Raw genomic sequence first — 16,903 nt, forward strand, 5'->3', positions numbered from 1 at the left:
TAATGTGTATTAGGTGCTACCGGGTCAGTCAACTCCCATCAAACATACCTGAGAGAAACACCATTTAGAGAAGAGTAGCAAAAATGAAACATTTGCATTGAAACCTACAGAAATGTTTGCATTTAGTGTCAGTTCACAGAAAGAGTGGGACAGCTAATAAGAAAAGGTAAATCAAGATCAGCAGGACCCAGAACTATCCTTTACTATGGATTCTTCAGTAAGGTTAGGCAGGAAAAATGATTTACTTTCTTTTACTAAAATCCTCTGTTGTCAATGCCAGACTCTCAAGTAGCAGGGCAGCAAGTCCTGCCACTTTGCCTCTCGAGGTGTAAATTTCTACCAGAATGCTGAGGGAGGGTAGGGTGTGTATGTGGCTTCTCAGCACAGAAGGAAGATGTAGCAGTCCATCTGTGTTTGTTTCAGGAGCGTCAGCACTGCAAAGCATGTTTGGGAAGAGCTCCCTACCTGTGGTTGTGCTCCCACTGACTTAATAGTAAAACTGTAAGTAGCTGGTGATGGATGAAATTTCACTTAGAGAAAGCAATTCAGTTACATGTCTTCATAAACACTTATGCCCAAAAAGCAGGAGATACCTAATGCAATCTGCTAAAAAACTATTTGAAATTGATGTAAGAGACTGCAGATCTTTACAAAGCTTACCTACCAACAGTCCATCTCTGCAGGGCAAGGTGCAATGAAGTTTGCATTTACAATGGCCAAATTTTCCTCTGGCAAAAAAATTTAAAAGGAAATTGCAAATTGTCATGTTTTTAAGCACTCTAATAGGAACAGGGACATTGATGTTATTTTCTGCAGATAGAGCTGCTTTTTGCTCTGACACACAAGATTTTTATTTTATGTTTCTTCTAAAATATTTTAAAACACATTTTTTATTATTTTTATTTTAAAAATAATTTTAATTTATCATTCACTGTTGCAAAAGCATTGAAGTTGAATACAGTATCACATTATTTTCACTTGCAAGCACTGTGGCTGCTCTTGGTGCTTGCTTACACCAGCAGGTATGCTGGTGCCCCGAAGCTCTGTGTGGGGGCTGGAAGTGACCCATGGTGTTGCAAAAGCTGCAGTGCACAGTTGCTGGGTTTCGTTGCTTAACTTCCTTTGCAGCATCAGTTTAGCAGAAAGCGTGGTGAGGTAATTAGGCAGCTGCTCTTCCTGTGTAGTGTTTCACTGTTGCTTTGTTAGGACATGACCCAGCAGAGCGACTGGTTTTCATCCCTTTCTTTCCTCTTTACTTTTGCAGCTCCTGCCTGCACTACCTCAGCCCCGCCGCGTGCCCACGCGCCCCAGCTGAGTCCTGAGGCGGGAAGCTGGGGCCGCAGTGGGAACAGCCCAAGGGCGGGGGGCAGAGCTGTGTTTCCTCACGTGCTGCTTCAGCTGTGACACAGGTGCTAACTAAAGGGAGAGCAGGTTAACGTAAGAAAAGCACAGTTTGGACCTGTGATGTGGTCAGTAAATAAAAGTAACAGCCAATCCAGCTAGGCTGTTGGAACACAAAGCTCAGCCAGGTGTTTTCCACAGAATCAGGCACGTCTGCTAACATGGGACAATTGGCAGTGCAGTGCAAGGTCTCATGGTTCATCGGTGGGCTGATAAGACTTTTTATCAGATTAATGAAATGCTATAATGACAACGTTTTAAGAGTGCTGTGTACAGGCTGTGTTTCCAACTCCCGCTTGCAGGTGAGACAGAGAGGTGCAGCACCAGCCCTCGGGCAGCAGATCTAAGATCTGCAGAAGTAAGCAAAAAATCTGTGCTTGTTTCAGGAGCCACAAACAAAAGGAGCACAAACCAAAAGGCTAATCAAGAAAAATTATATTTCCTTTAGTTTCCTGGAGGCACTGGGTCAAAAGTTCCCAGAACATTCCAGAAGCGTCTGGGAGAGCTGAGGTGCTGAGGACAAGCAAGCCCACAGGAGATGCCATCCTGTGACAAGAACAGCTGAGGTAAACAACTGTGTGAAAGGTTTTTATTTTCAGCGCATTGAATTGATAAAATTTACAGGTGGTGTTGTTTTGCTTCTTGAAGCGCCTTTGCTATTTTTATTTGCACAAAAATGAAAAATTGAAATGGCAAGAACACCAGCTGCCAAACTTTGATTAGGTCAAAGGGATGAGCAAATGCATGTCCTGCTTCAAGCATATTTCAAGATCAGATGGTGAGAGTAACTATAGAAATAGAGTAAGTAACTAGGGGTAATTCTCTTGCTGACTGCCTCCTAGCTACTTGCTGGAACAGCCGTAGACATTGCTTTGCAACAACCATACTGTGTTTTTGTGACTAAGAAATAAACACACTATGACTTAGTGAGGCTAAACAGACTTAGACCATGGAAGAAGAAATGTTTCTTTCATTCTGTATGCTAGCTTCCCACCTGAAAGCATCCACTAGACAATCACCAGTTTGGACTTTATACTTTCCATAGGAAGGGAAAATCACACTCAAATAAACAAGCCCATTGTACCCAGAGGTACTTTCCTTGTTTCACTATAAAAAAAGTGTCAACAATTTGCCATTTCATTATGAAGAAACATAATCTGTTTACAAAACAGGAAAGTGATTTCTTACCAACAAAGAGTTTTTTGTTTGCAGCAAAAATGATAAAACCCATTGAAAGAGGAAGTCTTACTTTTGTCTTACGAGCAGAAAGCAGGTTTGTGCATAGAATACTTGTTAAAGATCTTTGGAAAAGGTAGTAACTTATTAAAAAGTTCCCTTTTTAATAGCATAAATCTCAAATCAGCAAACTCCATGTAAAATTCATTCTGCTTTGTACAAAGTGAATGTTATGTTGTGTTTGTATAAATGCTGTGTGCCAAGAATGAAGATATGGAATGTGGGTACCTTCCAACCTAACCAGCTTTGTGCCTATATTGATTGTTCATATAGCTTCCTAAATCCACTAGGTTTTGCCCTGATCAGTCTGAGAGAAGGCTGTTCTCTTTTGGCCTGATTTTGTTGTCTGTGTCTTCTAAATATCTTTATTACTGACATTTCTTTTTTTCAGATGAATTTTATAAATAATGTGTAACAAAGGATGCTCCAGTAACAGGTGTTGAAGTCTTCTGACTAATGTTTCAATCTGCAAACTATATCAAAACAGTGTATTTTAACTAAAATGTCCCTTAGTTCAGGGTACCAGAAGAAAGATTGAGAGTTCACATCAACTTAATATTATTTAGGTTTAAAAAAAAAAAAAGTGGAGCAAAACAGTAAGAAATACCTTCAAACACCTGGAGAAATAAAGATGACAATAAATTGATTTGCTTTGTTTTTAAAGGATCAGAGGAAGGGAAGATAAAGTGCAATGCAGAAGCGGAAGTGTACTATGAGATTGAGGTCTGCTTTGTACTTCTCACCATCTGAAGTGCTATCAGTGTATGTGGCAGAGTTCAGATGGGGATATTATACTCAGGAGAAAGTCATCTGGTATTTGGCTCCTTGGCCCTGGGACCATTGTATGCTAGCTATAAAAATTAAGTTGGTTGTGAATGCCTACCAAATAAATTAATGAAGTGTGAAAAGCTATTTGCTCCATGCTTTCTGTCCAGCAGACTAGTCCAGACTGCTTTATTTGCATACAAACCTCATCACAAAACACTGAAACAAGCTGATCATCTGACACCTCAGCCTGCAGTGGCAGATTGAATCTATTTACCTGGTAGAAAAGTGTAGTCACCTGCTACTGTGAGCATACAGTGCTAAATTTCTGACTATCTTTATGAAGCTTTGGAAGTATTCTTTATTCGATTGCTAGCTCTGTTCTACTAGCTCTGTTCAGTACTGTGATAAAAATCAATATGTTGCATACTACAGCTTGAAGCTGAGGAGTCCTCTGCTAAAAGAGCACTTTGACTTTAATTTCTTACACAGAAATTATCTGCTCAGGAATAACTAAGAGTCATTTTTATTCACCTATGCCTGTGGATTGCTGGAAAATATCCTGAAAAGAAAGTAACTCTGATAGTATACTGGAATAAACATCTACTCAAAGAAGAAGCAATTATTTTACTGCAGTTGGCTCAATGAATTGTAATCTTTTTCTTCCTGTGTAAAGAAGTAAGAACTTGTGAACTGTAATCAGAATGTTTCCCTTCAACTCAGGGCAAGACTGAGGGACTTATCCTGACAGTACTGCTTAGGTTTCATGAAGTAAATATCCATTGCCTGTTTTGGTTTGGAGATGCTGCATGTGTTCCCTATCAGAATGCAAGAGTGGGAGCATCTGTTCTCTGTTTCTTCTGTGCCTTTCATCTTTCAATGAAGCATCTCTAGGACTGAATTTAGCAATAGAAAGAGTTTTCCCAGAACGTCAGAAGATGTCAAAATGCAAGAAAGACAGAGGAGATCACAATTTTTCCACTTGCAGTTGTAAAACAGGAAGGTGACTCTGCATTACCAAAACTGAATGCTGTGTGTTCTCTACCTTGCCATGCACAGGTGGATGATTTTTCAGCATGCATTCATTTTTTCTGGCCCATGTCATAAAGTCAGGTTAGAATTTATTAATCTTCAGGACTTTGTATGTTAATAAGTTGAGAAAAGTGGAAATTTAGTGGAGCCCTTTGCAAGAACTAAGGTAGTCTATGGTGTTAGCTCCAATCCATCACTGTCTTAATCCACTTCACTAGCAAAGTCTTTAAGTGGAAAGACTGAAGTAATTTGTGTATAGCTTAAACCATACTCTGGCTCTGTAAAACCAAGACTTATCTGGAGATGCTGGACTTCACTGTGTTTAAGTGTGATTTTGCTTGAGTGCTTTGGAAAGGAAAATTGGTGCAACTTTATGACCTTTGGACACAGTGGTCCTGGAGAAATTACTGCGGGATAATGACATAAAGTGGCTGTCTTCTCTGCTGTATCATTTTCCTTCCATCCTATCTACTTGTATACTCTGCACTGCATGGAATTATTTTTTTTCGTGATTCTAATATGTGGTGGATGAAATAATTAGCTCCGTGATGTTATCTCAGATAGTGTTATTTACCAAGTTATGCTGTATGCATTAGCAAAGATGTAGACTTGTCTACACTTTTTGTTATGAAAGTGGGAGATGACAGCAGGTTTGATAATGCTGTTGCTATGTGTGTGGGACTGATTCTAAACTAGAAAAACAGAGTTTGGGTGAGCTATGTTTGATCCTGAGGCACTTTTTTGCAGAAGGGTTTGTCATGAAAAGTCTGAGGGCACAGACCTGAGGAGAAGCCAGCAATCACTGAGATTAAGGAGTTACCTTTCCATCTTATCATATTAGACAAAGATCTCTGTGATGAGAACTGATTTCAGAGGAGAACTAAACCGTGTTTGTTATTTCCCTCTAAACCCTGCAGATGTCATTGGCTGGGGTCACAGCATTGTCCTCACCAAAGTCCCTTATTGAAAAATCCACTGAGAGACCATCTCCAATGAGAATTCACTATTGCTGAGTGCTTTTCTTGCTTAAAAATATTCATCTTTTAAAGGAGGAATGGTAAAAAATTTCATAGCTGTGGAATTGGGGTGAGCTATGAGTTAGAAACCACATAGCTAATACAGTAATTCTATACTGTGATATAGGGTAAAATAAGGCTATAATAGTCTCTTTCTATATGTTCATTGTGAATAATTTTTTTTTATTTTTATTTTTTGTAAGAGAATTATCTGGTCTCTTCATATATAATTGCTTTCCAAGAGGTCTGACTTGAAGTTGTGAGATTACATTAGTCAAATTTAAACCCTCCGTTAAATGTCAATGAACTGTAACCAGTGTGACCACAAGGTTATTGACTCAGGTGCAAATAACCAATGCTCAATTTAAAGATGGGTTAGAGTAATGAAAACACGATGGGAAGTGTTTGGGTGCTTCACTAATTGAACGGGATTCTTGCAATTTGTTCTATGTGTTTTTTTGCAGCCACGAGTGAGTAACATATCTATCACATCTAATATGTCATAGATTACCGATAAAACTTCTTGAACTGAAGGGTACCTGTATTTTTCCTTCAAAATAATCCGAGTTGAATGCTAAATTTAATCTGCGCAATTAGTGTTTTTTGAATGGGATTATCTGACGGATAAATTGTTCAAGTTGTATTTTGAAGCAGTATGTCTTTCTGCATGTATGCTGTCGTTAATATCTGATCAACCAGGATTTAAACAAAAAGGGAGAGATCGTAATGTCAAATGAGGATTTATTCTGCATAAAGATCTGATCTGAAAAAGATTTCAAATGGTTTTGGAGAAGGTCTGAATATTGTTTTATTCTGTAGCATTCCTTTGTTTGCGTTTTCAAATGATTTCTCTTTAAAATATGGATTTTTGAGTTCCATAAATATAACTGTTTATAAAAACTCCAGCAGTCATAACTTTGCTGGCAGTGGTAAAATGCAGTTTCACTTCAGTGCAGCTTCTGACATATTCTCTGTTGCTAGTTTTTATTTGGCACTCTCGGGTAGATTGGATGATGTAATCTTCTGTTATCTCTGATTTCTGTTATCCAAATCACTCTTAATGGAGACATCAGCATCATAATTTTTCAAGGTGTAAGTGGTCCCCATATAAACTTCCAGACCCAAAGGAATGTTGTTTTAATATTCGAATTCAGCATGCTATTGTTCTATATTAGTTTAAGGTCATGAATGATGCCTGCTGCCTATGGTAGAATATGGATAATATTTGATGTTCTGAACCTCAGGAAGGAATAAATGTGTTTCTTTTCAGAAATATGGGGCAGTCACTTTTTTTTTTTAATTGAGAAATTTTAACAATTCCAGAAAGTTTAGCTCTAGTGAGTGTTTGTAACAAGAATCCCTACTCTAGTCATTCATCTTTTTTCCCCCACTTTTCCCATTATTTAAGATAGCATCAGAATTCAGACTAAAAAAAAAAATAAATTGTCATATATGTCATAATGTTAAAATATGGTGTCAAAGCAAGCACTGAAGTGAGACTTCCCAGCATCATGCTCTATGCCAGCATTGAAAGGACAAATTGATTTTTACAATGTTCCATCACAAAATTTTATATAGATGTTATGATTACAAGGTGAAATAATAAATAACTTAAAAGAGGATGAGGCAGAGAATGACTGGGCTTTGCTTTACTTTTGCCTTTTTCATCAATCTACAGCATGACATTATCTTTTATCATTCTGAAACAGAAATGCACTGTTATTTATTTTATAATCTGGGTAACAATTTCAATAATGCTGACTTCAGCGTAAAATCAGCTGTTAGATCAACTTTCTTTATATATTTCCATTATTTGTTTGCTAAACAAAGCAAAGCAGTGCTTACTAGATCTAGGAACAAATTATGGCTTCTGTGTAAGAACAAATTGCTGATAAAATTACCATTGTGATGAACTTTTGCAGAAGAAAACTTGTGTTGTTGAAATTTCCATCTTCTGGTGCTATTAATTAAGTGAATGATGATTTAATTTTCTGAACAAAAGTCTGTAAATAATAAAAATGGTCTTTCTCACACTCATAATTTTTTTTTAAAGTTTTAAATAAGTGTTGCTTTTTTTTTTAAAGATGAACACGTCCTTTTTAAAAACACTTATCCAGGATTAAAAGGCTGACAAGCCATAGGCTCATTGCATATTTAAGCTGTGTTTTCCTTAGAATCACTTCACTGTGAAGTGTTTGCCAGTCTGTGCTACCACTGTCAAATTTGTTACATTTTGTAAATGAGAGACCATGTCTTGAGATCTCTAGCTCTAACCTCACAACTGAATTCATGCTTAAAATAAATAGTCTTGACAGTGTGATCATTGAGAAAACTGCCAGAAGTGAGCTCACTGAGTATCTTTGTGTTCTTTTTTTCCCCCCTCAAGGTACTTCTGGATCTTTAGGATTATTTGAACAAGCAGTTTTTGGAGATCTGTCTAAGACTACTTCAACTTATCCAGTACAGCAAAAGGCAGGGAGGAGAAAGTAGAACAAGGTTTGTGTTTTTACTGGAAGACTGAATTAATATATATTTTTTCCATTTGGGGAAAATCATCACTCTCTTCTTCAGTGAAAGCTCCAGTGGCATTAAACTGCCAGGAACATATGTTCACTCTTTATGGGAAGCTATGTTTATTTCAATATTAATTGAATGATCTTATCTGGAAATTAATTCCTTGTTAAATCCTTTCCCATGCGCCCAACACAAATCCAGCTGAGTGAAATGCAGATCAGGTCTCATGTGAAACACAGTAATATGTGTGTGAAGCTTTCCTTTCTAGTTGGAAGCAGGTTGTGTGTGTTTTCTGTCGAATAAAACAGCAAAAAGTGAACTTGGGAATGCACACATGCTTGATACTTTAACTAAGGAAGTAACATAGCCTTGTTTGACCCATTTACCATCTGTTTGGGAGAACAGGAAAAAAAAAATCATTAAGATTATAAATTATTTCATTGCATGTGGAGATGAATAATTTAAAAAAATTCCTGTAATTTTACTTTGTGAGTGACTATTGTAGTCCTAGTCAGATTTTTTGCTGTTATAGTGATTTGGCTTTATCTATTTCCTTAAAGAGAGAATTTGGTTCACAGACCAGGGCATCATATAGTGTGAGGGGATCAGGATTTACTGACATCAGTCAACAAACGTGGATCAACAAATTCTGCTCATCAGATACTTTCAGGCCAGAAAACTACATCCATAGAGCAGCAATCAGTGAATTAATGTCTGAATTAAGGAACGTGTTAAATGCAGCTCTGCAGATATGTCTTTCTTCTGGTATAGTTCCATAATATTGACAAAAGCATGGTGGATAATATATTCACTAAGTTTGAGCATGATGTAAAAGCTGCAGATATGCTGATAAACAGGACTAGAATCCAAACTTGTCTAAGCAAACAGAAAAAATGGGCTGAAGAATGTAAGATGTTATTATATGCTGATAAAAGCAGACAGGAGTAATCAACTGTGAAGATACAGTTTGGAAAACAACTGTCTCTGAAATAAATTGCTTGCAAAAAATGAGTGTTTTTGTGAAACACGGACTGAAGGTGAATCAATAATGTGATATTTTTGTAAAAACACACACACACATATATATGTATCTCATACTGTGTTGTCTAAACAAGAGTATGATCTGTGAGACGTGAAATAGTCTCTCCTTTGCTCACTGTTGGTAAGACTCAGTACTGTTATACACTCATCACTTCAAGAAAGAATCTGGAGTAGACAGTGAGGGTTATCATAGGTTTGGGAGATACAGCCAACAAAGGAAAATTGAATTGAATGAATTGCTTTATTCATATTAACAGGGAGACTTCCTATCCTCCAAATAAATAACAACCTACTTGCAAAGTGGAAGAGAACTATTTTTTCCCTATTGCATAAGAAGCAATGGGCTTAAATTATGACATGTAAAATTCAAATCAGACATTAGGAAGAATTTACTTTAGCAATAAGGATAGTAAAGCACTGTAATGCTCCTGGAGGTCATTAGGCATCTTTGATAAATATCCATTAAAATGACAGAAGAATAATTGAATTCTACCCTGGATGCTTAGAATTAACCAAGAGAATTAGGCCTTTACAGCCTGTCTTCCTGATCATTCCTGTGCTAGAGAAATACGTATAAAATTTAGGAACAGATGATAAATGAGGAGGGTTTCCTCTGTCATGGTCTTAGTGACCACCAGCAGCTGGGCTGGGCTGAGACAAAGCAGAGCAGATCTCCTGCCCACTGCTCCCTTGTAACAGAGGCAGGATCTGTTATTAATATCTTGGGCTGTAATTCATGGATGGCATCTACAGAAAAGCAATAGTTGATTTTAATATAGCCATTAATGGCAAGAGGGCTGTTTGCATCAAACTGCAAAGCCCATTGGAGCAGCTCATTTAAGGCAGAGGTGGTACTGAAGCCTTTTAAAGGAGTTACACTTTGGGCTGGCTTGGACGTACTTCTCTGATGCGTTTTTCTACTCTAGTTCCACTTTTAGAATTTGCATTGTAATCAGTGGCATTGCCCTGGGATGATGGCAGAACTTGAGTTAAGCAGGAGTCTAACGTAATATAGTTGTACTTTCAAAGACTAATGTTTGCTAATGCGATTTTTCTCCACCCCCCCTTCTCTTAAGGATTTCTGATTTGAGCACTTAATCATCATGTCTGATCCTGTTATTCTGCGTAGCATCAAGAAATTGGGAGAAGATAACTATGCTTTTGACTTGGATGGTAAATGTAAGATGTTTATTCTTCAGTTGCCTGATTTTATAAAGCACGTAGAAAAGGTGGTGGGTGGTGTAAGTGGAGCTAATAGTCATATAGAATACAAATGTAATAGTCTGTGGAATAAATACAGTTATCTGGTACCTGCTGCTGTTCTGTGAATCTACAGGTGTGCTATCTGCAAAACCTTTCTGAAAAAGTTGTTTATAACAGTCTCTCTTTGTGGATGATATTTACTTATCAGACTACATATTTAAAGTGTCTACCTAAGTTTTTAGGTACCTTTAGGTACCAAGGCACTACCTACTCAGTGTCTTGGTGTACAAGTAAATGGACAGAAAATCAGAAGCTTGTCTTTCCTGTTTTTTAGAGGTTCTTTCAGTAAATGTGTATATGCAGCCATACCTCTATTAGGCAGAATACTAAAGAGATATTGCTGTGCTGTATATCTCATTTCAAGAGTCTGCATTCTTTTTCCTCATCAGAGTTTTTCCTCTTTTCTTCCATTTTTCCCTGGTAATGTGCGTTTTTCCAGTTTGTATATGCAAATGCAGCAAGAGTCAGGTAGGAGAAAAAATGAAGAGAAATTGCTACACAAATATTTTGAATTTTGTTTGTAAGACTTGAGAAGAGCAGACAAAGGGAGAGGCAATGCAAATATATATTAAACGCATAATGCATAGTGAAGCCAAACAATAGCACATTAGGGAAAATAAACTGCAGTACAATTCAATGTACATCTGTATCTGCACCCTACGTAGAGTAAAAGGGGTCTGCAAGAAGATTCTGTAACTCAAGTATCACCAGATTCCTTAAGTAAACATCTAAGCCTGTATTTTCAGAATCCCTGCCAGCTGTGCCTAACTCTGGATTTCTTTGAACTTTTATTAAAAATCTTCTCCCAGGGGATAATGAAATGCTTGAGGTCATGCATAAATAGCCCCTGTAATAACGTGGGCCTTATTGGGATTTACAAACATGGCATTCACTCCCAGTTACACCTGCTTCATCAAAAAAATAGGTGGTTTGGGTGGGCTCTGAACAAAACAGATTGATGAGTAACTTTTTATCTTGGGTTCTCTTTTCTCTTTTACTTCATCAGCTTTTTAGAGCAGTCAGATGGGATAGTGATGAAGACCATGGGGATTTTATTTTATGAGAAATTACTTCAGAGAAAACTGAACTGTATTCAGACTAACATTCAAAGGCAGACCTCCTTGGAGGTATTTTTCATTAACTAAAATATCAGAACAGAAATCACACTAATTTGCGTTATGTTAAATATTTCCTCCCCAGCTTAGATGACATCTTGTGTTTATGGCAGTCCTCCTTCAGCAACTTTAGTTCTGTGAGAACTTTACAGTGATGTTTTGTAGGCTAAAATTGTGGCTTGCAGAAGAATTCATCACATAACAATGTATATCATGAAATTTCAGCCAATAATCGAACTTTTTCAAGACTTACTGAGACTTTTTTTTTTAGTAACAGACTTCCTCAAGCTTCTTTCCCTGCTGTATGGCAGGAGAGTGTACCATCTGTGATCTGTCTTCACTTTAAAATACCCAGTAGTTGCTTGTTAGTGCCAAGTCTGGATTTCTAATCTACTATAGTTCACTGTTTGAGTTTTGCTCTCAATCTTTATCTGAAATATGACATATTATAGGACTGTGAGTGTAATGGTAGCATCTGAACACATTTGGAATATTTGGTCTGGCTCTGGGCTTGATTGCATTGATTTTTGTAGAGTTTGTCAAACATCTTCAAGTATAAAAGTAGCCGTTCCATTACATGTGGTGGTACATGTGATTTTTTTGGTCTTCACGTGCAAAAGGTGCTATGTTCCCACCTTCTGTCTGCCTGTAGTAGTCATATAATTATTTTGGTTTTAACTATCCTTGTCAAATGCTTTTCACTTTGCAGAGATTATTCTCCTGTACTAGCTAATCTTCTATCCAACAATCAAGAGTATGCTTTTGCTGGGAACTTCAAATCTGTTGTAAATGCTTCCAAGAAGCTAGTGTGGGAAAGTATTCTCCTAGTAGCTTGAATGTATTCCTAAAATCAAGACTGGCATGGTAGACTATGCAGCTGATTCTAAAATTTGCAATATAGGAACAGAATCCACAGCTCTTTGATTATGACAGAAACAAACGTGAGCATATTCTGGAAGTCTGATCTCTTCCCCAGCTATTGCTACCCCAGCACACTGCCCTGCATCCTGCTGAAATGAGCAGCTATTCGTGTGCTGAAGCTGTAGAGTCTTCCCACTCCCTTTCCCTGCAGTGTTTTGAATGTTTAACTGAGGCTGCTAGCTGAAGGCAGTTTCAACTCTTGGAGTACTTTGAGCTCTAGTATTACTGAGAGGGGAGAGAAGTGAAGAGAAAAGGGAGTGAACAGGCAAAGGGGGTATATCCTTCTTCAGGGACAGAAAACTTTTTGCCTGTTCTAGCCCCTAAGAAATTTTCCCAGCTATCTAATATTTATCCAGTTGTACTGGAGCAGTTGTTCCTTGCCTATTAACTTGTCTAATGTAGTTGCTGCTTTTACTTCTTCTGGGACTTCAACTATTGGGACCAAACCTCCTCTCCTTTTTACAGCCAGGTATTTTTTTTTGTCTTATAAAGTGTTGTCTCTGGTTTCTCAGTTTCCTTGGAAATGCAATCTTTTGCTGAATGTAGTGAACAGTTTATTGAATTGTTAGAACACCTTTCCAAAAGCAAACACTGGTGCTTTAAAATGCTCCTGGCAACCTGCTGAGTGATCTCTTCTGCTCTATAATCTCCAGTGAGGTTTGTTTCAATAACTGTCTCTTGTACATATTACTAAGTATTAGCTCTTTCTGGATCAACAGTAGAACACTGCAACTGTAGGTATAGTTAATAGCCAGCTTTATTTGGGAGCCTTTTGGGTATGCTTTTTCATTTGTTTGATTTAAGTATCAGATTTCCTCAGGCTTACTTTTTACCATGTTCACATAGCTGCAGCAAAGCCTCAAATTCTTGACCACCTTCTGCAGCTTTTCCTAGGTTCTGTGCTTCTTTCAAGCTGAAAATTTTCTTAAAGCATTTAAACGTTACTGTTGCTTTTTTTTTTAGGTTAATACATTATTTAATTGTCCCTATGTATTTTTGCTTGCTATAGAAATCATACTTTGTTCTATTCTTCTTATTTTGCAATTGTAACGGTGAGCTATTACATCTGTTTTTTTCCTTCAATTTAAGTACAGATGATGTATTTAAATTGAACTTCCAAATTGTACTTCCAAATTTTCTTCCTGCAGAGGAAACTTCCTCTAAGGCTTTTCTTATTCTATAAATCCTCAAGGAATGGTTTCAAACCATTACAGCTGTCACAAGCTGCCAAACTCTTAACAAAGTGAGAACAGCAGTTTTTCTTTCTTTTGTAACACCAAATTATGCTTTCTAATAATAGTTTTACAAGTATGAATCCTTCTTTGAAATGTCTGGGATTCATAGGATATACTTACATAACAAACAGCAGAATAAAACCATTGTTTGCTAAAGCCAAATAAAGTTATTAACCCCTAAAAGGAGTTATAATTGGGTGTTCCTTCAATCCCAAACTCAGACCACTTATTTCTAGCATTGCTACCTTGGAAAATGCAAAACCATTTAGAGACTAAGGAGCTGCCATACAGCACAACTGTATCTTGTAATATAATTCAATTTCTCTAAGTTATGGTTTTTCAGAATGTACCCAGTGTCTACTCTTACTCTCTAGGGGCACAACTGCCCCTTTTCTGCAAGATCGGCCATCTCTAAGTTGTTGGAAGGCAAAAGCTACAGCTCCTCGTTTCAGATAACACACATGGACAATGAGGCACTGTCCAAGTGAGCTACGTAGCTGCATACTAGCAAACAGTTTGCAATGAAAATGTGTTGACTTGTGGCAAATGTTTAATTGGTGATGAATAATGTATTTAATGTAACACACTCTGTCATCTTGGGAATTGAATACTTGAGACTATTTCTTCAAGAGAAAACAGGCATAAATAGGTATTACCTTGCCAGGGCATTTTTAGACTTATGTCAATTCTTGTCGCTGATTGGATATATTAGAGGGAAAAAGATGCTTTGTAACTTAGGAGCAGTCAGATCTCACAGGGTTCTAGGACTTGTTTTTCATACCTACAGAAGATCATATTCTTGAATGATAATTATAATTAACCAAACTGTGCATTTATTTTCCCTAACAGGTAACAGCTTCAAGAAATCAGAGTAAGTCATGTACACAAGTGTAACAATATTTCTAGGAATACTCAACAAAGTTAATGTCATCCAATCAAACTGACACATTTATAGATACAGGGATTTAATAAGAAGCTATTCTCTAGGAGATAATCTACCTTATTTAATACAGCTGACAAAGGCAGACCAAAACAGTCCTAGCAGCTGTTTCAAATATAATGTAATGGCAGCAAAATATAGACTTTCTTCTGCAAATATTTTTGACGGTGTTTTTACTTTGAGAAATGAGCTTTTAAGGAATTTGAATTAGCCTTGTTTGCTTTCTTTTCAGGCTTAACTTTTAGACCATAAGTGTGAACAAATTTCTGACATAATTAAGATATTAAGATTCAAACATAAACCATAAGCTTCTAGGCAGTTAAGACTTACAGATCTTGATCTTCAACTATGATCTGAGATGTGAATGGGGATAAGAGGAAGGCCTCTTCCTAGATCCTGGGACAACTCTGTAGCTGACTGGAAATGCTAGTGGATACTGTATTTCATGCCAGCTATTTCTGGCACACTGTACACAGATAGAGAGCTACTCTTGGCACAGGGAAGGAAGACCATCTCTTCATTTTTGTCCTTGCCACTCACCCAGAACTCAAAATTTACTATGGTCTTTTCGCAAATTTTGAAACCCAAGCTGTCTTGGAATGTTATAGAGATCATGGAATCACAGAATTGTAGGGGCTGGAAGGGACCTCTAGAGATCACTGAGTTTTATGGATCATGTAGAGCAGCAGCAGATAATGCTAGCACTGAAAGAGAAGCTGTGTAGTGATGAGAGATTCTGCTGCTACTAGGGGAATATGGATGTCCAGATAGTATAAGAGGGAAATGGAAGAAGACTTTTCTGTCTTAAGTAAGGACTAGCCAAAAATTTGGTTCAAGGATTTTTCTTTAATAGATCTCAAAGGATTTAGTATTGCAACAGTGTTTTAAGGAGCTGATTATGAAACTGCGTAAACCTTTAAATCATTTTAAACTAACCTCTGTTCAACTCCCTTACTAAACCTTAAGATTACCATAAAATCACTGACTCCAAGGAAATCTGAAAGAAACAGCTTGTCTCTTTAAAACTTGTGGGCAAATTATCCCAAATAAAATGTAATTTCAGGGAACTAACCGAGAGAATAAAGGAATTAATGTGAAAACTTATCCTTTCTTTGCCAGAAATTTCTATGCATATGAAGAACCTTCTGTTAAGAAGAAAAATGAAAAGTGAGTTAAGTTCAATTCTGTGTACTATCTTTCCGTATAGAACAAAATCTGTACTAAATGCAATTTTGTAATTGTATGTTTTGTGTTCTTGAAGGTCATCCAAAAAGAAAGAAAAAGTTGTTCGCGTTGGCTTCTTTCAGCTGGTAATGAAAGCAATGGATATAAATGTCTGTTTGGTTTTGAAGAATAAATGATAGTAATGTATACGGTGTTCTAGATAATAGCTGTGAATAAGTCGAACTTGTAAGAAATTAAACCACTTGGCGTGAAATTTTACTATTAAATTTAATAGGAATTTAATAGAACTATTTTTTCATTTTGTTAGCTGAGTATTAAATTAATTACCAGTATCTGTGTAATAATTATCTGTTAAACATGTTATATAGAACCGGCAGGTTACTATAGAAAACTTGGAAATGCACAATGCTGTGTGGTATGTCTAGCCATAGCTAGTATATTTGATCTGTCCTGGAGAGCCATAGAGTGTGTCACAATTTTGAAATGAACATAGTAGAGAGACACCCAATCCAACAGATTGCAGCAAAGAGATTTTAGTATTTCTTCTTCTCACATGTTGTTTATGCAAGTAGCCTGTAAGTCCAAACTAGAATGATCCTGAATAATACTGGACTAGTGCAGTGACACCCTGCTTGTACTTTACCTGACTAGGTATCTCAGATCTTAGCTTGAGAGAACAGTCAGTTCATGTTTGCCATTGTGGATATCCCCAGGGGGAGAACTGTGGCATTCCTTTCTGCCTTATGGCTGTTGAAGGATGAATCACAAGTTTTTCCATCTCTAGGAACTAGCTTTCCGGTTTGCAAAACAGTGATAGTGTGCTTCCCTTTTTTTTTTTAGAAAGACCTTTTGTTTATTTCTCTTGTGTGTTGACTTGTTTTCCTTTTATCGTGTTTCTGTCCCAATAACCCTTTTGATATGTGTTCCAAATTCCTGCCCCTTCTTCTCTCAAACATATTATAACATTTACAAAACCTAGACTGGTTCTTCAGCTGGCCGGGATTTCTCTTTGCAGTCCTTTACAATAGCATTTGATATTAATGTTCTATAAGTACAGTTTAGTCTATGTATTTATGCCTGATTTTAACCTGAGAATCAGACTTCATATGATTATGACCAAAGTAATTTAAGTCACTGTAACTTAGCTGAGTAACCAGCTGTGTGTGTGCATGCACTTGGCCCGTGTAAGGCAATAGTGATTAGCTCAGTCCCTTTTTTTACTGCATGCTAAGTCATGTT

The 16,903-nt window shown here is 37.1% G+C and overlaps 2 protein-coding genes across 12 annotated transcripts in view; one reads left to right on the plus strand and one right to left on the minus strand.

Annotated features, from left to right (window-relative positions):
• The window catches only part of ABCB11 (ATP binding cassette subfamily B member 11), a 62,201-nt gene that overhangs the window by 11,149 nt on the left and 34,149 nt on the right, over positions 1-16,903 (plus strand). For 2 of the 8 annotated variants that reach the window (XM_010713699.3, XM_010713704.3), the window contains exons 2-7: positions 1,850-1,967; positions 7,837-7,946; positions 10,082-10,184; positions 14,389-14,410; positions 15,599-15,646; positions 15,741-15,789. In XM_010713699.3, the coding sequence (XP_010712001.1) occupies positions 10,109-10,184; positions 14,389-14,410; positions 15,599-15,646; positions 15,741-15,789 (195 nt within the window). In that variant the 5' untranslated portion in view covers positions 1,850-1,967; positions 7,837-7,946; positions 10,082-10,108. Of the gene's footprint in view, positions 1-423; positions 502-1,849; positions 1,968-5,815; positions 5,921-7,836; positions 7,947-10,079; positions 10,185-14,388; positions 14,411-15,598; positions 15,647-15,740; positions 15,790-16,903 lie in introns of those variants that run through there. The other 6 variants (XM_010713701.3, XM_010713705.3, XM_010713703.3 and 3 more) reach the window with 6 other exon arrangements.
• Positions 1-16,903, minus strand: part of LOC100543781 (dehydrogenase/reductase SDR family member 9) — a 50,250-nt gene that overhangs the window by 3,456 nt on the left and 29,891 nt on the right. The gene's annotated exons all lie outside the window — the stretch shown is intronic.

The sequence above is a fragment of the Meleagris gallopavo genome, chromosome 7 (assembly GCF_000146605.3).
Source record: "Meleagris gallopavo isolate NT-WF06-2002-E0010 breed Aviagen turkey brand Nicholas breeding stock chromosome 7, Turkey_5.1, whole genome shotgun sequence".
NCBI lineage: Eukaryota > Metazoa > Chordata > Aves > Galliformes > Phasianidae > Meleagris > Meleagris gallopavo.